This window comes from Macrobrachium nipponense, chromosome 45 (genome assembly GCF_015104395.2).
Source record: "Macrobrachium nipponense isolate FS-2020 chromosome 45, ASM1510439v2, whole genome shotgun sequence".
NCBI lineage: Eukaryota > Metazoa > Arthropoda > Malacostraca > Decapoda > Palaemonidae > Macrobrachium > Macrobrachium nipponense.
The window spans coordinates 36,746,449-36,770,487 of NC_061105.1; the positions used below are offsets into that span (position 1 = coordinate 36,746,449).

The 24,039-nt window shown below is 43.4% G+C and overlaps 1 protein-coding gene across 1 annotated transcript in view; it reads left to right on the forward strand.

Moving 5' to 3' along the window:
- Window positions 1-23,737, forward strand: part of LOC135214481 (G patch domain-containing protein 4-like) — an 82,044-nt gene extending 58,307 nt beyond the window's left edge. The window contains exon 4 of the mRNA XM_064248831.1: window positions 22,507-23,737. Within this exon, the coding sequence (XP_064104901.1) occupies window positions 22,507-23,632 (1,126 nt within the window). The 3' untranslated portion in view covers window positions 23,633-23,737. The remainder of the gene's footprint in view (window positions 1-22,506) is intronic.
- Window positions 23,738-24,039: the final 302 nt, after the last annotated feature.

Below are 24,039 nucleotides of genomic sequence, written 5' to 3' on the forward strand. Positions count from 1 at the left end.
GGATGCATCTAACGAGGGTTGGGGTGCACACCTGGAGGAGTTGCTGACTGCAGGAGTGTGGAATAGACACAAAAAGCACCTTCTGGAACTCGAGGCAGGAATGTAGTGGCAGACAAGCTCGGCCGCCAGTCAGGTGGTAGGGATGGAATGGTCTCTACACCCAGACGTGGCGGAAAGGCTGTTCGACCTATGGGGGCGTCCAGTGGTAGACCTGTTTGCCACTTGGCATCTCCGGCTGAGTGTCTATGCCTCTTTGTTTGTCGAACGTTTCTCTTGTCGAACTTTCCGTTTGTCCAACAAAATTTTCTAGAAAATTTTGTATCGTTTGTCGAACAAATGCTCGTACTTCGTACTGATTATCCAGTTTATACTTATATTTGAGGGCCTACTGGGTCTTACAAGTCAAACTATTAATTTATTTTTTTTAATTTACAATATACAGTTACCATCCGCGTTACGACCTAGATCCGTTCCGACCAACAGGTCGTATGTCAGAATGGTCGTTAGTCAAAAATACCAGCCAAAATGGCTGACACGTGGATTATAAGTACAGGCGGCCCGCGGTTAACGGCGCAATCACTCAACGGCGAATCGGTTTTACGGCGGTCGTCAAAAATATTCATTAAAAAATAAGGCATTTTAAAGGTATCTTTACGGCACAAATTTCAGTTGACAGCGCCGCTAGCACCGTTGTCTAACGAGTTCATACATATGTAGAAATGCCGTTCAGACCATAAAGGTTATACAAATTATATTAACAAATTTTATGGAGAGTTATTACGTAGGTGTTAGGGTAAAATATATGCCTCTGACGCTGTTCTATGCCGAAAATATCGAGTTACATAGGTGCAAATTTAGCTATGGATGTGTCGATTCATAATTGTTCATGCTTTTGTTTAAAATGTGTATGAAAATGTATTACGGGAAAGGCATTTTTATTTCTGTACAGAAATATGATACAAAGGCAGCTTTTGAAACTGCCCTTCACGTTATCAAATACGATGTTTTTTTCAAGTTCGTTCTTGTATGCCACCGTCTGCCGCTCTTCCAAAAATATCGAGTTAAAAAAGGGTGCAAATTTAGCGATCGATGTGTCGATTTTATAAATGTTTATGCTTTTATGTTTAAAATGTGTATGAAAATGTATTACGAATAGGGTATTTTTATTTCTGTGCAGAATTATGATAAAAAGGCAGCTTTTGAAACTCCCCTTCAAGTTATCGACTACGATGTTTTTTTCAAGTTCGTTCTTGTATGCCGCCGTCTGCCGCTCTTCCGAAAATATCGAGTTAAAAAATGGTGCAAATTTAGCAATCGATGTGTCGATTTTTCAAATGTTTATGCTTTTATGTGTAAAATGTGTATGAAAATATATTGCGTAAAGGTATTTTCATTTTTGTACAGAAATAAGATACAAATTAAGGCAGCCTTTGTAACTACGCTCCACGTTGTCAGGGGATGGTTTTTCATGTTCGTTCTTGTCCGCCAGTTCCGAAAAATGCATTGTGTTTATTTTATTAATTATGCATCTTTTCCATAAATCCTTTAAAAAGTTAAACATTATTTCACTGTATCCAAGAATATTGTATGTATTCTCATATTATTGTATTTTAAAATACTACGGCAAACTTAAGCCCGTATTCCGCGGAGCGGCCAATGTTGTGGTTTGAAATCAGCTGATGAATACGAGTCTGTTTCACCATAACACAATTCTGAGCGAATGCTCTTGCTTCTAGTTAGCATAAACGAATATCTATACTATACTTGACTTATATGCTTCTAGTTAGCATAAACGAATATCTATATACTTGACTTATATGAGACAAAGTTATTTTTCCTTATACAGCGTGTTTTTAGGTGGAAATATTTATTGAATATGTCTCGTTGTGAATGTGAACTACTATTTTTTTCGTTAACAGATTACGTTGGCGGCATGTTTATTACGTAAAAAATTACGTGATTCCGTTCGCAATACGTAATCCTTTATATCATCGTAATACGAACTTTACATTATTTATCTTATATCGGCGTGAAACCAACAGTAAAATGTGTTCTTTCAAGCACAGTAGTTTTGATTAAAATGATTTTATCCCAATTTTATCTACAGTTGTGTGTGATGGCAGACGTTTACTGCCGTTTTATCCTTGTTGCCGATGTACGATAATAGTCATTAGCAGCTTGAACAGTTTTCTCAGCTTCAGTTATAACTAGGTTTAAATTTAACGGTATATTTCCCGATTGATCTTTAATCTATATTGATCTCTGATCTATAGCGAATAAAGTTATTACATTAAGATATCTCAGTTCTATTCTATACATAACGCCATTTATAACAAATACGGTAATGTTGCACTGTAGTACGATGATCGAAATACAAGCCAAACAGATGTTATCCAGTTCGGTTATACTTAGAAAAAAAAAAAAAAAAAGTCTTTTCTCGTTCGGTTGTTCATGGCTGTACACGTTCACGCAACGAGTATAACGTTAAAACCATACTTTCATTATTCTCTTTTGCTGTTATTGAACTTATGTAACTAGAGGATGGATAAAGTTAGGCCATTGTAATTTGATCTCTCATAAAATCGAACTATCGTAAGACTAATGATCGTAACCTGAACACTACAGCTACCTGTACACTGTATAAACTTTATTATATCTTTACATATTCTAGACACCCACATGTACTGTACAGTAAATTCTATAGTACTATACTGCATAAATATAATTTTACTTATTGCGCCATTGTGGGATTACGGCGCCTTTGACTGGTCTAGAGTTTCGAAAGATGTGATCCAAAGTACCACCTCGTGTGTGCGTAGATCCACCAGTGTCCCAGTGGGTCAGTTGATTTCGACGAATGTACTCCAGAAGTTGATTTCCGTTGCGGTTCACAGTGCCAGCAAGATCTCCCAAACTTGAGTGATGGGCATTAAAATCTCCCATGTAAACCATACCACGGAGGGTGGGGGCTGGAAGCGTGGCTGTATTTATCCTGCCTGGTGCAGCATATATGTTGCATAGTCGTATGGTACCTCTGCCAACAGTAATCTCAAATAGTTGAAATGTATGTTCATCCACAGAGTTTGGGAGAAGTCTATGCTGGATAGAAGTACGTATATAGGTGATGAGGCCGTGTCTTACTAAATGGTCGTAGGACACAACCAGTGAGTGAGGGAGCTTCTTCCCTGGGCTGAATTACCAACAAAAGTTTCCTGAATTAGAATAACATCTGGGTGGTGACTATGTACAAATCCCTTGAGTGCAGAAAGTTTTGCCCAGTTTGTAATACCACAGGCATTCCAGGAGATGATACAAAGCTTAACTTGATTATTGAACCTATTCCTTGGAAGGTTGGCGACCAGAAGAGGAGGCAGTGGTGATGTGGGCATGAATGGGCAGCTTGTCACATGGTAAAGGTCCTACATGGGGGTTAGTAACACACTCAAGGTGGTTAGTAACACACTCAAGGTGTGTAGCAAGTGAGTCGAGTTTCTCAGTGAGTGAAGTGACTGATGTGATGACAGCCTGCCGAGCTTCAACACGAGACTGTATCGTGATGTTTTTAGTGCAAATTTAGAAGTCAGGTTGTGAAAGGCAGCTACAAGACTATCGATGCAAGTGTCCATTCTCTCTAAACAAGATTCAATGGCTTCAAAACTTGATGCAAGGGAGTCACACAGAGACTTAAGGACCTCAACATCATTAGGAAGTGTAGACACTTGCGAGGAGGCAGCAACAGTGGGTGGGATTGATGGCGGTGGCAGAGGTTGTGCAATGAGCTGGTTCGATGCAGTGCGTGATCGTCTGGCACAGCCATACCACACGTTGACTCCAGACTCTTCACATCTTGGCCATTTCCAATGTGAGGTGTCCGGTGCAGGCGAAGGTAGCGAACATGATGTTAAAGCCGAGGCATTGCCAACCACTGCGGGTGGTACAGGGTGGCGATGAGGGCAGGTCCGACTGTCACGCTCAGCAGCACAAAACGCACACTTTTCAGGGGTAGCATAGTATCATGAGAGTGACCAACACCCCAGCATTTGAAACATCACAGCTTTTCGTCCGGCATTCTGTGTAGTTCACATGATGGTAGACAAGGGAGGAAAGAGAAGTTAACATGAGGCGGCGGTGAATCTAGGTGGCTTCAAGTGATAACAAGCCGATTGATGGGCTTCCCATCCTGTAGGGAGCAACGTGTAGTGTATACTCCGCCAGTTCCTTAGCTAATGAAAGGTCTACATCCACAAGATATCGAGTGATGAGATATGTAGAGAATTTACGGGGCCTGTCTACAGCTTCCTAAACATCTAACGCCAGTGACAGAACCTCGCCATCTTTGACCCTATCTATGATATCCTGACAGTGTCTCGATAATGTATACAAACCGAGAAGTGACTGCAGACATTTTAACTTCAGCCAACTCCTGATCGAGGCTGAACATCTTGGTAACCTCCGAGAGCCAGCGAAGCTTCATATTAACCGCTGGATTCTCCCTAAATAGAAGCTTTACGTTTTCAGGAGATGATGGTTCATTACTGCCATCCAAATCATGCTCCATACATCGTTTGTTGGAGATAGGGGTGTGTTCCATCAGAATAGGGGCTGCACCAGCAGAGGCCAAATTCTGAGATTCAGTAGAGACAAGTGGTGGCCAGTGTTCCTGTGTCAGGTAATCTTCAATCATATCATCACTTAAAGTAAGGTCCTCTTCAACATAAGTAAGAGTACCGGGTCCTGAGAATTCCATAATTATGTTCAACTGGTGTATTAGCAATGCCCGTATCCGAGTTGGTCTCTCTGGTACAATGACGTAGTCATGACGAGGATACCGCTGCACTGCACATGCGCTGTTTAGAGAAAACTTGAACATAGTGGTATGCCCTGGCGAACAAGATTTTTAATCAGAAATAAAGTCCAAGTCCAAAAACTCGTAAACACACTGTCACAGCACTGATCACTGAGCCTCACTGCAGCTTTCAGCCAATTGTAGGTGGTGAAAGCTCTTGATATCTCAAATAATCAAGAAAGTTTGCAGAGGAATCAAAAGCGGGTGTTGACAAACAAAATGTCCGAGCCCACAGCCAGAGAGTGAGTGAGTGAGTGCTTTCTCTCAGAAAATTGTTTTAATGCTTCCAGCAAAACAGAGGGAGAGAGTTACACTATGACATACATATCTTGTGTAACGAGAGAGAGAGAGAGTGAGTTATCCTTATTTAAAAGAGTGAAATAAATAGATTATTGTATTTCTTGAAAATACTATCACATAATACGAATTATGTAATTACAGTTATATTAATATTATTATTTGAAAGTATTTAATAAACATATAGTACATGTACTATAAAAATTCTCGCTTCTCGGTATGAGAGAGAGAGAGAGAGATCATGTATTACATGAACACTAAGTGGCAACAACACAACAGCTCCTCCCCCTCCTGTCACATTACTTGATATATTTGACAGCTTTAGTACCTGGAGTTAGAGAGAGAAGACTGGGATTTCCTTCATTCTTATATAATTTTTTAAATTAATAAACTAAAATCTTACTAATTCACTATAGTATTTTCTTTAATGAACTGATGTTATTGTTGTTTACATTAATATTAACACTTAAACGCCGAAGCGGTAAAAAAAAAAAAATTGTCTCCCGTGTGCCGGAGGTGTTTCAGAGTGAGCGCGGAAGCGGAAAAAATATTTTTCTGTACATGAACTTTCCTGTCAGATATATACTTAGCTATACGTCTCTGATGTCACGACAGAATTCAAAACTCGCGGCACACGCGACAGGTAGGTCAGGTGATCTACCTTACCCGCCGCTGGGTGGCGGATGTATGAACCAATCTCCCTTTCCAGCCAGATTTTTTCTGTCGCTGGTGTCGACTACACCTGTGGTCGTTACCTCCTGATAGTTAAATTAGTTTCTCGTTGCCTTGGATATCTTTGGACTGATTTTCGGTGAAGTACCTGATCTTGTTGGCTTGGCATACGCGCTTGTGGATTGTTTTTTGGATATTGGTTTGGATTTTTCTTTGATTTCAAGATGTCTGATGTAGAGGTTAAGAAATCTGCTATGTTTAGGGTGTGTTCTATGGATGAATGCAAGGTGAGGCTACCGAAAGCAACGGTAGATCCTCACACAGTATGCTTGAAGTGTAGGGGTAATGAATGTTCCTTTATTAACCCTTGTAATGAATGTGAGAAGTTGGATGAGGGTGAATGGAAGTCTCTTTCTTTCTACTTAAGGAAGTTGGAGAAAGACAGGGTGAGGAAAGCTTCGTCTAGAAGTTCTAGTAAGTCTCGTATTAGCGAGGTAGAAGTAGATAATCCTGTCGTAGTACTAGATCCTCCCGTTTCAGCTCCTGCTCCCTGCATCGAACCCGCAGATGCGCCTTCGGAAGTGGCAACCATGAGAGCCACGATCCATAGCATGGAGAAGAAAATTCGTTCGTTGCAAGGTAAGAGTGATAGTGCAAGTAATTTGTGCAGTGCCCCCAGTGCAGTGGAGGGTGCGTCTGATCGGCTCCTTAATGCTTCCAGGCCTAGACCTCTTCCAGACTCCCAGTCCCAGTGGAGAAGGAAAGTCAACAGCCACAGGAAGGTTAGGGAGAACCCCCACCGATCAGGCGTCCCCTCGGTAGATCCTGATGTTCGTTCCCAGGCTGCCTTAATTCGCGTCAAGAAGGAGGTTTTACGACAATGCTTCTCTTCTTCTTCATCGCCTTCTCCTAGAAGAGGATGGAGCGCCTCGGATTCCTCTTGACCGTTGAAGAGAGCCTGGAAGGCTCCTTGCGCCCTTCTTCCAGCCTGGAGTGTTTTCTGGAGGATCCTGAAGTAGACATCAAGAAACCCAGGAGGGATCGGGAGTACTCGCCTCAGAGTAGGCTTCGAACCTCGTCCCCTGTGGAGGAGTTTGCAAGATCTCCGGCTCGGATTCTTGCGGGTCTGCAAGCTCAGATTTCGGCTCTTGCGGGCTCATTAGCGGGAGGCGCTCGTCGTAAGAAGGACGTCTCTCTCCCTGTCAAGAAGTCTAGGCTACCTTCTCCTGCGTTGCCTTCTCAGTCGGAGTCTGCTCTCTCTCCTGTACCAGCGGATAGAATGAGGCGCTCTTCCCTTGGCAGACGCCAGTCGTCCTCCAGGCGCCAATCGCCCAGGAAGCTATCTCCTGGCGACTTCATTTCTCCAGTGGAACGGGATCAAGCTCCTAGTAGGCGCTCTTCTAAGGATAAGCGCACAGCTTCTACTTCTCGCTCCTTTCCGAAGAACCTCCAATCTCCGGATAAGAGAGCCCCCCCCTGCATGGACACTTCTAGAGACAGGATCTCTCCTTATGTCAGACGATTAGAGCCTGGTAGGCGCTACTCCCCAAGTAGCCTCTCTCCTGCTGCCAAGCGCTGTGTTGAAGATAGGTGCTACTCTCCTGATAGGCGCTATTCGCCTATTAGCCGCTCTGTTCAGGTCAGGCGTAAAGAGCCTGAAAGAAGCTTCTCTGCTGGTAGAAAAGCTTTTGCAGAGACCCACGCTTCTCGATCTAGCTATTTGGATCATGGTAGACGCCTGTCTTCTAGTAGGCGCTCTTCTCCAGGGATTCACTCTCCTGTTGGTAGGCGCCAAGAGCCTAGCAGGCGCTCCTCTTATTTTAGGCGCAGTTCGCCAGGCAGCCGCTCTCCTCTTGACAGGCGCATGGAGTCTGGTAGGCGCCTTGAGCATAGTAGGCTCTCCTCTCCTAGCAGGCGCTCCCCTTTGGACCCCCGTATATCTCGGGACAGACTACAAGATTACAGAGGATTCCCTCATCGGAGTAGGAAGGACGCCTTCGATAGGAGCTCTCCCGAAGCTTTGGCTTCTCCTGATAGGCGCCAGACGGCTGCCAGACACTCCTCACAGGATAGGCGCACTTCTTTAGAGAAGTCCGCCTGCTCTCGTAAAGAAGCCGAAGGTTCTTCGGTAGATGAAATAGAACCTTCAGAAGAGGACTTGGTAAAGGATTCTTCGGTCTCATCCTACAAGATCCTGACAGACCTCCTTCTTCAGGAGTTTGGGGACGCGCTTACTCCGGTCGCTCCTCCTTCTCCTCTCTCTTTATTCTCGACATCTAAGAAGACGAAGGTTTCCTCCTGTGTGAGAATGAAACCAACCATCTCAATGAAGAAGGCTTTGAGAGGTTTTGGTGATTGGCTTCTTTCTAAGGAGGAGAAAGGGAAGACTGTTTTTTCTTTCCCTCCTTCTAAGCTTACGGGGAAACTTGGTTTCTGGTATGAGTCTGGAGAACCCCTAGGCCTGGGTCTTCCCTCATCTGCAGACGCGGACTTCTCTTCACTGGTGGATGCCTCCCGACTCTCGGCCCTCTTGTCTGCCAAGACTACATGGGCGATGAACGAGCTCGACCACCTGTTGAAGGGAATGTTCAGAGTCTTGGAAGTCTTCAACTTCCTCGACTGGTCGTTGGGGGTCTTAGCTAAAAGGACTCAGAACCCGGATTCCCTTTCGCCCGAGGATCTCAACAGTGTACTTACGTGCATGGACAAGGCAGTGAGAGATGGATCTAGTGAAGTAGCCTCCCTGTTTGGAGCAGGGGTTATTAAGAAAAGATCGGTCTTCTGCTCTTTTCTGACCAAGTCAGTCTCTCATGCTCAGAGAGCCTCGCTACTTTATTCACAACTTTCGCCTCTTCTCTTTCCAAAGAAGATAATACAGGACATCTCTGGAGCTATCTCCGCGAAGGCTACTCAAGATATGCTCGCTCAGTCGGCCCGGAAACCTAGAACGACCTTCCAGACTAAGACTAAGGAGACTCCAGCTAGACCGGAGCCCTTTCGAGGGGCCCCTCCTTCTAGAGCCTCTACCTCAAGAGGTAATAGATCCTTCAAGAGAGGAAGATCCTTCTCTCGCTCTACCAGAGCGAAAAAGTAGGAAAGAAGTCCTCCAGACATCAGTAGGTGCCAGGCTACTAAGATTCGCAGAAGTCTGGGCACAGAGAGGAGCGGACAACTGGTCCCTCTCGATTATCCGGAAAGAATATCTGATTCCCTTCTCAGCAAGACCACCTTTGACGACGACTCCGAGGGAGTTGGTGGCCAAGTACAGGGATCCCATCATGAGCCAAGCTCTTACTCTGGCAGTAGAACAAATGCTAGAGAAAGAGGCGATAGAGCCAGTGAGCGACCCATGCTCAGCGGGCTTTTACAACCGCCTTTTCCTAGTTCCAAAAGCCTCAGGAGGATGGAGACCGGTTCTGGATGTAAGCGCCCTGAATTTCTTTGTAGAAAAGAGGAAGTTCGCCATGGAGACGACAGCCTCAGTGTTGGCGGCTCTTCGTCCAGGGGATTGGATGGTGTCCCTAGATCTTCAGGACGCTTACTTCCATGTGCTGATCCACCCTTCTTCAAGGAAATACCTCAGGTTCATGATGGGAGGAAGGATATTCCAATTCAGGGCCTTGTGTTTCGGCCTTTCAACAGCCCCTCAGGTTTTCACAGGACTAATGAAAAATGTAGCAAGATGGCTACATTTGGAGGGAGTGAGGGTGTCCCTTTACTTGGACGACTGGCTTATCAGAGCCAAGTCACAGAAAAGATGTTTGGAGGACCTACAAAAGACCCTTTTCATGGCGAGTTCTCTGGGACTTTTGGTGAACTTTCAAAAGTCTCAGTTAATCCCCAGTCAAGATCGTATCTATCTGGGGATTCGGATGGTTTCTCTGGATTTTCGGGCTTTTCCATCTCCAGAAAGGATAGCCCGATGTTCAGAGAAAGTCACAGCCTTTCTAGAGAAAGACGTATGCACAGCAAGGGAGTGGATGAGTTTGCTGGGGACACTCTCCTCGTTGGAGCAATTCCTTTCTCTAGGAAGGTTGCACCTCAGACCTCTCCAGTTCTTTCTACCTCGGAACTGGCGTTGTCTTTCTCAAAACCTAGAGTTCTCCAAGATTTCAAGAGAAATCAAGAAGGACCTCTCTTGGTGGGCGAACCCTCTCAGGTTTGCAGAAGGGATGTCCCTTCACATTCCGAACCCCAACCAAGTGTTGTTTTCCGACGCGTCGGAAACAGGTTGGGGAGCGACGCTCGGCTCAAGAGAAGTGTCAGGCACCTGGAAGGAGGAACAGGTGACCTGGCACATCAACAAGAAAGAGCTGATGGCTGTTTGGCTAGCTTTGAAAGCATTCGAGCCCTACGTCCTAGCTTCGACAGTTCAGATAAACTCGGACAACACCACGGCCCTGGCATACATCAGGAAGCAGGGGGGAACTCACTCCTTCTCCCTGTACGAGACAGCAAAAGACCTTCTGCTGTGGGCAGAGGAAAGGAAGACTTGTCTCCTTACCAGGTTCGTACAGGGAGAGAAGAACGTCAGAGCAGACCTCCTGAGCAGGAAAGATCAAGTCCTGCCGGCGGAGTGGACTCTTCACGAGGATGTTTGCCGGGACCTGTGGAGACTATGGGGCAGGCCTCACATAGACCTCTTCGCCACAGCCAAGAATGCGAGGATAGACAACTACTGCTCTCCTATATCAGACCCGAGGGCAGTGTCAATAGATGCCTTTCTCCTAGATTGGAAGGGCCTAGACACGTATGCTTTTCCTCCCTTCAAGATACTGGGAGAAACTCTCAAGTTTGCAGAATCAGAGGCAGCAAGGATGACGTTGATAGCCCCTTTCTGGCCCGCACAAGTCTGGTTCACAGAGGTACTGGAATGGTTAGTAGACATTCCGAGATCCCTACCACAGAGGATCGATCTGCTCAGACAACCCCACTTCGACAGGTATCACAGAAACCTCCCCGCTCTCGGTCTGACTGGCTTCAGACTGTCAAAAGTTTGGTCAGAGAGAGAGGTTTTTCGGCAAGAGCTGCAACGGCTATCGCAGCAGTAAGAAGGCCCTCTACCCTTAGAGTCTACCAATCGAAGTGGGACGTCTTTCGGCGGTGGTGTAGGAACCATCACCTTTCCTCTTCCAGTACCTCTGTAACCCAATTAGCAGACTTCTTACTTTTCCTTAGGGAAAAAGGTGGACTGGCGGTATCAACCATTAAAGGATATCGTAGCATGCTGGCTGCAGTGTTTAGGCACAGAGACCTAAACATTTCAGAAAACAAAGACCTTCATGATCTAATAAGATCTTTTGAAACATCCAAAAAGGTTTCGTCAGAGATTCCGAGTTGGAATCTGGATGTAGTGCTGTGTTTCCTTAGGTCCCCTAAGTTTGAACCGCCTCAGTCTGCCTCTTTTAGAGACCTCACGAGAAAGACACTTTTTCTCATGGCATTGGCTTCCGCAAAAAGAATTAGTGAGCTCCATGCAATAGAAGGGAGAGTGTTGTTCAAAGGAGATGCAGCGATCTGTGCCTTCCTACCTTCGTTCTTGGCCAAGAACGAGAACCCTTCAAATCCTTGGCCTAGGAGTTTTGAAATTCAAGGTTTATCTGCCTTAGTAGGCGAGGAAGCAGAGAGTTCACTTTGCCCAGTACGAAGTCTAAAGTTTTATCTTCAGAGGAAGAAGAAACTTAAGGGCAATGATGTCAACCTTTGGTGCTCTGTAAGAGATCCAAGGAGGTCTCTATCTAAGAATGCGCTTTCTTCATAAGAAGCCTGGTGAAAGAAGCACATGTGACATGTGATGAAAGTCAATTCAAGCTTCTGAAGGTCAAAGCTCATGAGGTAAGAGCTATTGCCACTTCATTAACTTTCAATAAAAACATGTCCCTGAGTAATATTATGAAAGCAACATTTTGGCGTTGCAACTCAGTCTTCGCGAACCACTATCTGAGAGACGTCAAAATCACGTATGAAAAGTGCTTTGCGTTAGGCCCATACGTATCGGCGGATTCGGTGCTGGGGCAGGGAGCCGAGACATATCCTTTGTAGTGTATTTTTTCACCCTTGTTTAGTTTGTAAGTTTTTTGGTTGTTTGAAAGAGCATGCGGGTAGGCTTCTCTTTCATGTCGTATGTCTAACAATGATTAGATTGGTTAGGTGATCAGTTTATGTTTGAGCTCCTTGCAATGATAGTGGTTAGGTTCTGTCATATAAGAGGGCGAATCCCCTTTGACAAGATCCTGCTCGGATTCTATCAAGTAAGCGGATACCAAATCCCTTTGATAGACCCAAAGAGTGTCGGCTGTAGGTCACACCCTCGCTGAAGCTCTTCAAGCAACGCAGACTAATAGACAGTAACTATGAAGTCTTCTGCCTAAACAGGTAAGAACCAAGGTTGTATTTTACATCCTACAACAGGTGTTGTTTCCCCCTTTTTTCCATGTTAATATTGCTGTCTCTTTCCCTCCACCAAGGGTGTCAATCAGCTAAGTATATATCTGACAGGAAAGTTCATGTACAAAAATGTTATTGTTAGTATACAATAAGGTTTTGTACATACTTACCTGGCAGATATATACGATTGATGGCCCGCCCAGCCTCCCCTCAGGAGACAGGTGGAAGAGAAAAATCTGGCTGGAAAGGGTGATTAGTTCATACATCCGCCACCCAGCGGCGGGTAAGGTAGATCACCTGACCTACCTGTCGCGTGTGCCGCGAGTTTTGAATTCTGTCGTGACGTCAGAGACGTATAGCTAAGTATATATCTGCCAGGTAAGTATGTACAAAACCTTATTGTATACTAACAATAACATTTTTCAAAAAATCACAGCGCGCTTAGTTTTCAAGATTAAGAGTTCATTTTTGGCTCCTTTTTTTGTCATTGGCTGAAGTTAGGATGCAACCATCAGAAATGAAAAAATTATCATTATCATATATAAATAATGCGATATATGATAGCACAAAAACGAAATTTCATATATAATTGTATTCAAATCACGCTGTGCGCAAAACTGTTAAAGGTAACAAGTTACTTTTTTTTCGTTGTAATGTACACTAAATTGCGATCATTTTGGTATATAACACATTGTAAAACGATAAAAGCAACACAGAGAAAATATTATTACAAAATAATGCATGAATTCGTAACACGCGGACGTAAACAAATATTTTTTTCAAAAATTCACCATAAATCTACATATTGTTCTAGAGACTTCCAATTTCTTTCAAAATGAAGACAAATGATTGAATATTACTATACTGTAAGAGTATTAGCTTACTATTGCAGTTTTCGACCATATCTGACGAATTAAAGTTGACCGAGTTGAATTTTTTTATATATATTTTTTTATATGCAATTATTTTGGAAATATGAAAAGCTACAACCTTCAAATATTTTTCGTTTTATTCTACATGATATTGCGCACATTTTCATATATAAAACTCTATGAAATTCCTAATATGAAACGGAGCAAATATTCCGAGAATGGGACGTACGCATTTCGGAGATTTGTGGCGGAGAATCCGCGCACGGAGGGAAGGAAAGTTTTTTTTTTTTTTTAATTCACCATAAATCTATATATTGTGCTAGAGACTTCAAATTTGTTTCAAAATGAAGATAAATGACTGAATATTACTAGACTGTAAGAGTTTTAGCTAACAATTGCGTTTTTCGACCATTTCGGTAGAGTCAAATTTGACCGAACGTGGTTTTTTTTTCTATTTATCGTGATTTATATGCAAATATTTCAAAAATGAGAAAAGCTACAACCTTCAATTATTTTTAGTTGTATTCTACATAAAAGTGCGCACATTTTCATACATAAAACTTTATGTAACGGCTAATTTAAAATGGTGCAAACATTACCACAATCGCACGTATGATTTTTTTGGAAGAGTTTCCGCGCAGACGTAAAGAAAATGTTATTTTTTTCATAAATTCACCATAAATTGAAATATTGTGCTAGAGACTTCCAATTTGTTGCAAAATGAAGGTAAATGATTGAATATTACTAGAATATAATCGTTTTAGCTTAAAATTGCGTTTTTCGACCATTTCGGTAGAGTCAAAGTTGACCGAAGGTTGAAAATTTGTTACTTGTCATTTTTTATATGAAAATATTTCAAAATTGATAAAAGCTACAACCATGGGTTGGTTTTAGTTGTATTGTGCATGAAATTGCGCACATTTCCATATATAAAACTTTATGTAACGGCTAATTTTAAAATGGTGCAAGTATTACCACAATCGCATGTATGATTTTTTTCGGAAGAGTTACCGCGCGGACGTAAGGAAAAAGTTTTTTCATAAATTCACCATAAATCGAAATATTGTGCTAGAGACTTCCAATTAGTTGCAAAATTAAGGTAAATGATTGATTATTACTAAAATATAAGAGTTTTAGCTTACAATTGCATTTTTCGACCATTTCGGTAGAGTCAAAGTTGACCGAAGGTTGAAATTTTGGCACTTATCGTTATTTATATGAAAATATCTCAAAACTGATAAAAGCTACAATCATGAGTATTTTATTGTTGTATTCTACATAAAAATGCGCACATTTTCATATATAATACTCCATGTAACGGCTAATTTAAAATGGTACAAAAATTATGTCAAAGTGACGAAATAATTTCCGAGATGTGTCACAGATACTTTTTAGTGCGGCAAGAAAGAAATTCGCGCTTGCACGCCTGCGTAACGATTGTAAACAAAACAACACCTTGATCCGTGAACTCCCAGCATCCTCCAAGGCGCGTGATTCAAGAGTTTTTGGCTGGTAGGCCTAAAAGTATTTTTCCGCGAATTTTTAAAAAAACTTTTGTATGTCGACGTAAAATACGTCCAGTCGGCACCCGAGAGACAAAAAATGTCGACGTAAAATACGTCCAGTCGGCGTTAAAGGGTTAATATTTGAAAATAGTAAATCATTTATTTACCATACAAAAGGAACAAATCACAATTTTTAAAAGTAAGTTGTATTTTTCCTAACTATTCAAACCTGAGGTTCTTTACATTTATGCCGACCTCATGCCACCCCTCAATCTGTTCTTTGGACCTAAAGCAAAGTAGTAGAATGTTTACGTCCTGTCGGGTGTGACTCCCGAGTATCAGATAAGCAGTTACTGCCTAACTACCTGGTTATTTTCTTATGACCAATTTCAAGCCAATGCTGGAAGTAATTCCTTGTGTAAAGGATCTCAGGTTTGTATAGTTAGGAAAAATACAATTTTTAAAAATTGATTTTCCATAAAGGTAAGAGTGATGTTAAATGTTCATTTATTCATTTCATTAGTCATTTATATTTATTTCTTATTCTTTTCTGTGTGTAAAACTGTTTTCCATAGAAAATGTATTTGTTTTTTCCCTATATAATGTATTTTTTTAAATATTTGAGGGGGTCTGGAACGCATTAATTGTATTTACATTATTCGTTATGGGAATTATTGTTTCGGATTTTAAAGATAATTGTCTCTAGTTTTGGACTGGCATTGTGGGCTTTCAGTTTCAGCACAGGAGTCACTGGTAGTCAGTGAGATCCATTTTTCCTGGTAAGAATACTATGTTCAGAAGCTTATCCTCTTTAAATAAAGTTTGTTTTTATACATTCAACTTCCCTGTCAGATATATACTTAGCTATAGATTCCGTCGTCCCCGACAGAAATTCAAATTTCGCGGCACATGCTACAGGTAGGTCAGGTGATCTACCGCCCTGCCCTGGGTGGCAGGACTAGGAACCATTCCCGTTTTCTAATCAGATTTCCTCTGTCGGCCGGACCATCAACATTGTTGTTGGTTCCTCTTGACTGGATTTTCTTTTTTCATCGACAATTGATCTTCTTGACCGACTTTTGGTGACGTATCTGGATTGTTGGATTGGCATACGCTTTTGTGGATTGTTTTTGTGGACTTGCTTTGGATTTTTCTTATAATGTCTGACGCCGGAATGGTGATGAGATTTTGTGTGAATGTAGGCTGTAAGGTGAGGTTGACGAAAGCTTCGGTCAATCCTCACACCATGTGTAAGGATTGCAGAAAGTATGAATGTTCTTTTGCTAACACCTATAAGGAATGCGAGAGTTTTGAGTGAGAAAGAGTGGAAGATTCTAATTACTTATTTGAAGAAGTTAGAGAGAGAGAGAAAATGAGGAAAGCTTCCTCTAGAAGTATGAGTGGATCTAGATCTAATGAACTAGTTCCTAGTTTGGGAACTTCTTCCCCTCTTGTAAGAATTGCCACTTCTCCTTCCTTTTCAGCCTCTTCACCTATTGCAGATCCTGCAGATTCGGCAACGGAACTAGCGGATCTAAAAGCTGCCTTTAAAATCATGGAAAGTAAAATTGCTGCTTTCAAGGTAAGGGTAGTGATTATACAGTGGACAGTGATTTGAGTGTCCCCAGTGTAGTGGAGGGGGTGTCTGGTCGGCTCCGCAACGCTCCCAGGTCTAGACCTCTTCCAAGCTCACAAGCCCAGAGGAGAAGGAATGTCGAAAACCGTAAGGAGGTTGTGGAGATTCCCCACCGATCAGGCGTCCCTCTGTGACACCCCAGACTGCCAGGGATCGCTATTGTAAAAGCGTCCTGCGTCAGTGTTTCTCATCGTCTGAATCTTCGTCTCCTAGACGCGGTTGGAGGGATTCTGATTGCTTGCGACCATTGAAGAGGAGTTGGAAAGCACCGGCTCTTGACTCGAGCCCGGAACGCTTCCCAGAGGAGTCTCCTTCGGATATTAAGACGACAAAGAGAGCCCTATTGTCTCCCGTAGCTGGCGTGGGGCCACTAGATACTTCCACTCCTCCTTCTCCTCCTCCCGAGGAGGATAAGGAGGAGGCTACTAAGAGAATCCTCCTAGTCATGCAGGAGCAGATAACTTCGTTAGTGGGAGTGAGGAGCCAAGCAAGAGCAAGGAGCCATCCAGGAGAGAGGCTCCAGCTAGGAGTGAGGAGTCGTTCAGGCGCGTGGCGCCAGCCAGGAGTGAGAATTCAATCAGACGTGTGACTCCTCCCAGGAGTGAGGAGTCAGCCAGGCGTGTGACTTCTGCCAAGAGTGAGGAGTCAACCAGGCGCGCGGCGCCAACCAGGAGTGAGGCGCCAGCCAGGCATGTGGCGCCAGCCAGGAGTGAGGAGTCACCCAGGAGGCAGGAGCCAGGAGTCAGCAGTCAGCAGTCAGCCAAGGAGGCAGGAGTCAGGAGTCAACCAGGAGGCAGGAGTCGACTAGACTTGTAACCGGGGAAGTTTTTGATGGCTCTTCCCCAGACAGAAGCCCTTCCCCTTCAGATCGAAGGAGGTCTTGGAAAGACTCATCCTCCAAACGGGAACGTTCTCCCTCTTCCGATCTTGTACTAGAAGAGGTATCGGAAGACGAGTCTCCTGCAAACGATGGACTGTCTAACTACAAAACTTTAAACTCCTTATTGCTTCAGGAGTATGGAGAGACTCTGAGCCCGGCCGCTCCTCCTTCGCGTCGTTCGCTTTTCTCAAGTACTATGACCGTAAAGTCCTCTGCTTTTCTTAAGATGAAACCAGCTATTTCTATGAAGAAGGCCCTCCAGTCTCTCGATTCATGGATGGGCACGAAGAAAGAGTTGGGCAAAACAGTGTTCTGCATGCCTCCTTCCAAACTTCTAGGAAGGAGAGGCATTTGGTATGGGACAGGAGAAACCATGGGTCTTTCTCTCCCTGCATCAGCAGACACAGACTTCTCGAATCTGGTTGAAGCTTCCAGACGACACTCTTTAGGGTCGGCCAGATCGACATGGAGCATTTCGGAATTGAACCACCTCCTTAAAGGACTCTTCCTCGTCTTGGAGGTGTTCAATTTCCTGGACTGGTCTCTCGGAGTGCTTGCTAAAAAGACTCGGGACACGGACTTTCTCAACAACCCAGAGGTTCTACATAGCGTCCTGGCATGTATGAACAAAGCAGTCCAAGACGGCTCGGGGGAGGTTTCCTCCCTTTTTGGAGCGGGTTTGCTAGAGAAGAGATCAGTGTATGGATCCTTCTTGTCTAAAGCTGTTTCTCCGAGTCAGAGAACTGCATTATTGTTCGCTCCTTTGTCTGATCATCTGTTCCCTTCTCAGTTAGTGAAAGATATATCACGCTCACTGACTGAGAAGGCGACACAAGACCTCCTTGTGCAGACAACGAAAAAGAATCGCCCTATAGTGTCAACTATTGAGAAGGACTCTCGTCCTCCTCAGCTGCCCTTTCATGGAGGCGCAACAGCTCGTCCCCCCTCCAGAAAGAAGAGCTCAGACAAAAGAGGAAGGTCATCCTTCCGGCCGCCCTTCAAGAAGGGAAAATGACTCGCAGATCATCCGAACACCAGTAGGCGCCAGACTCCTGAACTACGCAGGAGCCTGGGTGCTGAGAGGAGCCGACTCCTGGTCGGTGTCGGTTCTAAGGAAGGGATATATCATCCCCTTCAAGGACAGTCCTCCCCTAACCTCTACTCCTCAGGAACTGTCCGCGAGGTACAGAGACCCTATAATGAAAGATACGCTCCTTCGAATGGTGGATCAAATGTGTGAAAAGGAGGCCATCGAACTGGTGCAGGATCCACACTCCCCGGGATTTTACAATCGCCTTTTTCTAGTCCGGAAGGCTTTCGGGGGGGTGGAGACCGGTACTGGATGTAAGCGCGCTGAACCGATTTGTGGAAAAGAAGAAGTTCCGAATGGAAACGTCCGCCTCGGTGATGTCAGCTCTACGTCCAGGAGATTGGATGGTCTCACTGGACTTACAAGACACGTATTTCCACGTCCCCATTCATCACTCGCCGAAGAAATTTCTTCGATTCATGATAGGGGGCAAGATTTTTCAATTCAGGGCTCTGTGTTTCGGCCTGTCTACAGCTCCTCAGGTCTTCACAAACCTGATGGCGAATGTAGCGAAATGGCTTCATCTAGAGGGAATCAGCATCTCCCTCTACTTGGACGACTGGCTAATCAGGGCCAAGTCAGAGAGATAGTGTTTGGAGGACATTACGTTAACACTAAATCTGATACAGTCTCTGGGATTACTCGTAAACCTCGAGAAGTCACAACTGATCCCCAGCCAGAACCTGGTTTATCTGGGGATTCAGATGGATTCTCGGGGTTTTCGGGTGTTTCCTTCGCAAGAGAGACTCACTCGAGGCTTGTCAAAGATCTCGAACTTCTTAGAGAAAGAACACAGTTCAGCTAGGGAATGGTTGAGCCTGTTAGGGACCCTTTTCTCGCTAGAGAAGTTCTTTCCTCTAGGGAGGCTTCACATTCGCCCTCTACAGTTTTTCCTGATAAAGGTCTGGAATTGGAAGACGGGGCAACTTTCAGACTCTTTCCCGATCTCCCTGGAGGTGAAGAATCACTTGAAGTGGTGGTTTATCCCTCTCAAAAAGAACGAAGGCGTGACCCTTGTCCTGCGGAACCCCAACCAAGTGTTATTTTCCGACGCTTCGGAGTCGGGATGGGGAGCAACGCTAGGAGCAAGGGAGGTGTCGGGCACCTGGACAAAGGAACAGGTATCATGGCATATCAATTGCAAAGAACTAGTAGCCATACACCAAGCCTTAAGGTTCTTCGAGGAGAAAGTCAGAGGCGGGGTTCAGGTAAACTCGGACAACACCACGGCTCTGGCTTACATCCGCAAGCATGGAGGGACGCATTCGTTCTCCCTCTTCGAGCTAACGAGGGATCTGTTGATCTGGACCGAGGAAAGAGGTATAACTCTCCTTACGAGATTTGTGCAATGAGAGAGAAACGTGAGAGCAAACAGACTAAGCAGGAGAAATCAGGTCCTTCCCACAGAGTTGACTCTCCACGCAGAAGTGTGTCAAAGTCTGTGGTCACTGTGGGGGAGACCTCACATAGACCTATTCGCCACGCTCCTCTCCAAGAGGATAGAGATCTTTTGCTCTTTAGTAGAGGATCCAAGAGCTTTTGCAATCGACGCCCTTCTCTTAGATTGGTCGGGCCTGGATGCCTACGCCTTTCCCCCATTCAAGATTCCGGGGGAAGTGCTCAGAAAGTTCGTGGCCTCAAAGGGGACGAGGTTGACCCTCATAGCCCCATTTTGGCCAGCCCAGGATTGGTTCACAGAGGTACTGGAGTGGATGGTGGACTTCCCCAGATCTCTGCCAAGCAGAATAGATCTACTCGGACAACCCCACTTCGAGAGGTTTCATCAAAACCTCCCCGGTCTCGCTCTGACTGCCTTTCGACTATCGAAAGACTCGTCAGAGCGAGGGGCTTTTCTCACAAGGCTGCAAGCACTATCGCTAGAGCCCGCAGATCATCAACTAGGCGAGTATATCAATTGAAGTGGGAAGTCTTTATGAGATGTTGCAGGTCGAAGAAGCTGTCCTCCTCCAGTACCTCTGTAACCACCATTGCCGATTTCCTCCTTTTTCTTAGGGAGGAATCGCACCTTTCTGTGTCAACTATCAAGGGATACAGGAGTATGCTGTCAGCAGTATTCCGGAATCGAGGTCTGGAGATTGCCGATAATAAGGATCTCCACGATCTGATTTGGTCTTTCGAGACTTCGAAATCGAGAACTCCTAGAACACCTAGCTGGAATCTGGACGTGGTCCTGAAATTCCTCTCCTCGGACAAATTCAAACCTCTACATCTTGCCTCCTTTCGGGACATCACTAGGAAGTGTTTATTCCTATTGTCCCTCGCTACAGCCAAAAGGACGAGCGAATTGCACGCTCTGGACTCTAAAGTTGGCTTTAAAGGAGATGCGGCTATCTGTTCGTTCCAGACATTGTTTCTGGCGAAAAATGAGAACCCTTCAAAGCCTTGGCCCAGGAGCTTTGAAGTAAAAGGCCTATCTAACCTGGTGGGTAGAGAGATAGAAAGGTCTCTTTGCCCGGTTAGGGCTCTTAAATTTTATCTCCATAAAAAGAAGCAGATGGGAGGTTGTCAACAAGGTCTTTGGTGTGCTGTGACGAACCCCAAAAGACCCATGTCTAAAAACGCCTTAGCCTTCTTTGTAAGAAGTGTGATTATGGAGGCGCACAAGAATTGCCCGGATGAATCCTTCAAACTTCTAAGAGTTAAAACTCGTGAAGTAAGGGCAGTGGCTACGTCACTAGCTTTCCAAAAGAATATGTCACTGAAGAATATCCTTGAAGTGACATATTGGAGATGCAATTCAGTGTTTGCATCTCATTACCTGAAGGATGTAAGGGTGACCTATGAGAAATGCTTCTCTCTCGGTCCGTTTGTGTCAGCCGATACGGTACTGGGACTTGGAGCAAAGACTGATCCTTAAAATTTTATATAGATGTACATAAACCCTCTTGTCAGATATGTTCTTGGTTTCCTACTAGCAGTGGTGCTTGACATCGCACAGGCGGCCGTTACCTTTGTTAGTAAGGAACTAAGTATGTATATGGTTAGTAGGGGGGTACAAATTTTTTTTTTTTTTTGTATTATAAAGTGTGCGTGCTTTTATGTTTCGAGTTATTGGTTGTTTGTGAGGAGTTTGGGTATAACTCCTTTCAATCTTTAGAACTAACATGGATGTTAGGATCAGGTGACCGGGATCGGTGTTGTGCTCCTTGAACAAGGTGTATTGTCACGTTAGTGGATTAGCACCCAATGACAAAGGCCTTTAGGCTCTGCTGAGTAAGTGGATAAGACCCCATTGGCAGACCCACAAGAACTCTTAGCCATAGATCAATATCTCGCTGAGGCTCTTGAGGCGAAGCAGACTCCTGGGCAGTAGCCACGAAGTCTTCCGCCTAATCAGGTAGGAACCAAGGTTTTATTAATACCTACAACATATGTTGTTTACCTGTGTATTCAGTAGTTAGCTGTCTCTTACCCACCACCAATGGGTGCCAATCAGCTAAGTATATATCTGACAGGGAAGTTGAATGTATAAAAATGATATTGTCATGATACAATAAAGTTTTATACATACTTACCTGGCAGATATATACGATTAATGGCCCACCCAGCCTCCCCATAGGAGACAGGTGGAAGAGAGGAAATCTGATTAGAAAACGGGAATGGTTCCTAGTCCTGCCACCCAGGGCAGGGCGGTAGATCACCTGACCTACCTGTAGCGTGTGCCGCGAAATTTGAATTTCTGTCGGGGACGACGGAGTCTATAGCTAAGTATATATCTGCCAGGTAAGTATGTATAAAACTTTATTGTATCATGACAATATCATTTTCCTTGGCTAAGCAGATGTTTTTTCTGGATGCATTAGCCTACCATTTTCTTTTAATGTGGTAGTGAGCTAACTTGAACAATAAGTAAGAGTCACCCTAAATAATGAGCATTTTTATTAGGAAATGAATTATTTGGCTACTTACATAATGTTATAGTGGAAAACCGCCCAGCCTCCTGACATCTTACTTGGTCAGGAAGAATTCTGACAAGAATGCAAACCCCACCTGGTGGGAAAACAGGTGATCATAGACAGCCCATCCAGGTCAGCCAATCTTTATTCTTTTCTTTTGAATGCCGATATCACCTAATGGACCAATGTTAAGTAACTTGAATAGTAGGTAAGTATCCAAATAGTAATGAATTTCATACAAATTCTCATTTTAAAGATTTTATGGTTTGTGACTTACTTTGACTGCACTTGTATTGGGGTTATTCTAACCCTATTATGTATTATGTTCAGGTGCATTGGTTTTCTTTTGATTAGCTAGAAAAAATTAATTTGAGGTACTCAGTTAAGTCACATTTCTTTTACAGAGGTGCTCGTCATGGACTAACCATGACTGCCAAGTTGGCAAGGGTCAAACAGCAAGAAGAGGATCTCATGGCAAAATTGCACAAATTAGGTGACCAGAATTCACTAGAAGCTGTCAAGGTAAGTGGTGAAACAGTTGAAAAATCAAAGAGAAAAGAAACTTCCAAAACTTGTAGTGATGAGCATTCTCTTCTTCCCAAAGCCATTAATGGTTGCACAGAAAGTACTGACCTTGAACAGTATTCTAGGAAGCACAAGAAAGAAAAGAAACAGAAAAGAAAAAACTCGGATTGTGATACTGGTACTTATGATAAACATTTTCCTAGCTCTGCTGTAAATCTTGATTGTGTAGTCGAAATGGTAAAATCTAAATTAAGTAAGAAGGAAAGAAAGTTGTTAGCTAAAGGAAATGGTGGTGAAGATCTGCTCAGAAATGAGTTTGAGGTTGAGAAAAAGATGAAGAAGAAAAAATGCACTGAGAGTGAAAATTACTCTGATCCTAATGGAAACCATTTTAGTGATGAACCTACTGTAAGTATTCTTTGTAATGGTAAAGCACACTGTGAATTTAATGAGGAAAGAATTGTGACAAAATTAATTGGTGAAATGGAAACTGAAAGGACTGATATAAGCAGAGAGGGGAATGTTATAAAGAAAAATTCAAAGAAGAAAAGAGACAGTTGTGAAAATTTCCATAATGTAACCAACACTACCTCAAATATTCAGTGTGATGAAGCCAGCGAATTGAGGCTCAGTAAGAAGGAAAGGAAAAGACTAAGAAAACTGAACAAGTTGGTGGAAACTGAAGGACTGGTTAATTCAAACACAGAGAATAAAGTGGAGTTAAAACCAAAAAAGAAGGTAAAGTCCAATCACAAAGAGAAAGAGGGTAACTTTGAGCATGTCAGTAAAGAGAATGATGAGGAAGGTGACATAGTTCTTGATGATCCTTTTCTGAAAAAAGAACATAAGAGTAGGAAAAGGGAGAGGACTGAAATTGTCATAGGAGTGGGCTCGTCAGAGTCAAATGAATTGAAAGATGGTTTTGTAGTGGTCAGTGACGAATTAGGGAATGAATCTGTTAGAAAGAAAAAAAAGAAATGCAAACGTAACAGGCAAGAAAAATAGGAATTTAAGACTTCAATCCATTTCTGTTGTAAAATATGTAAAAAAATGTGAAATTTTTCATCACACTACATACCATGAATGGTAATAAAGGGTTTCCTTAAAATATTTCTAAGATTTTTTAATATCATGAAAGGTAATAAAGGGTTTCCTTTATGAACTACAGTCAACCCCTGATATTTGCAGGGGGGGTTGTGGGGAATGCATACAACAATCCCCCACTAATAGCTAAAATCCATGAATATTTGACACCCATCTAAAAATGCTTATAACTACCTATTTTGATAGTTTTATCACAAGCAATGCATTTAGTCACAAAAATGATATGAACATACAGTAATTAGTGAATATTCCTCTATGAAAAATATTGCAAATAGGTAAAATTTTTCCTATGAAAAATACTGCAAATA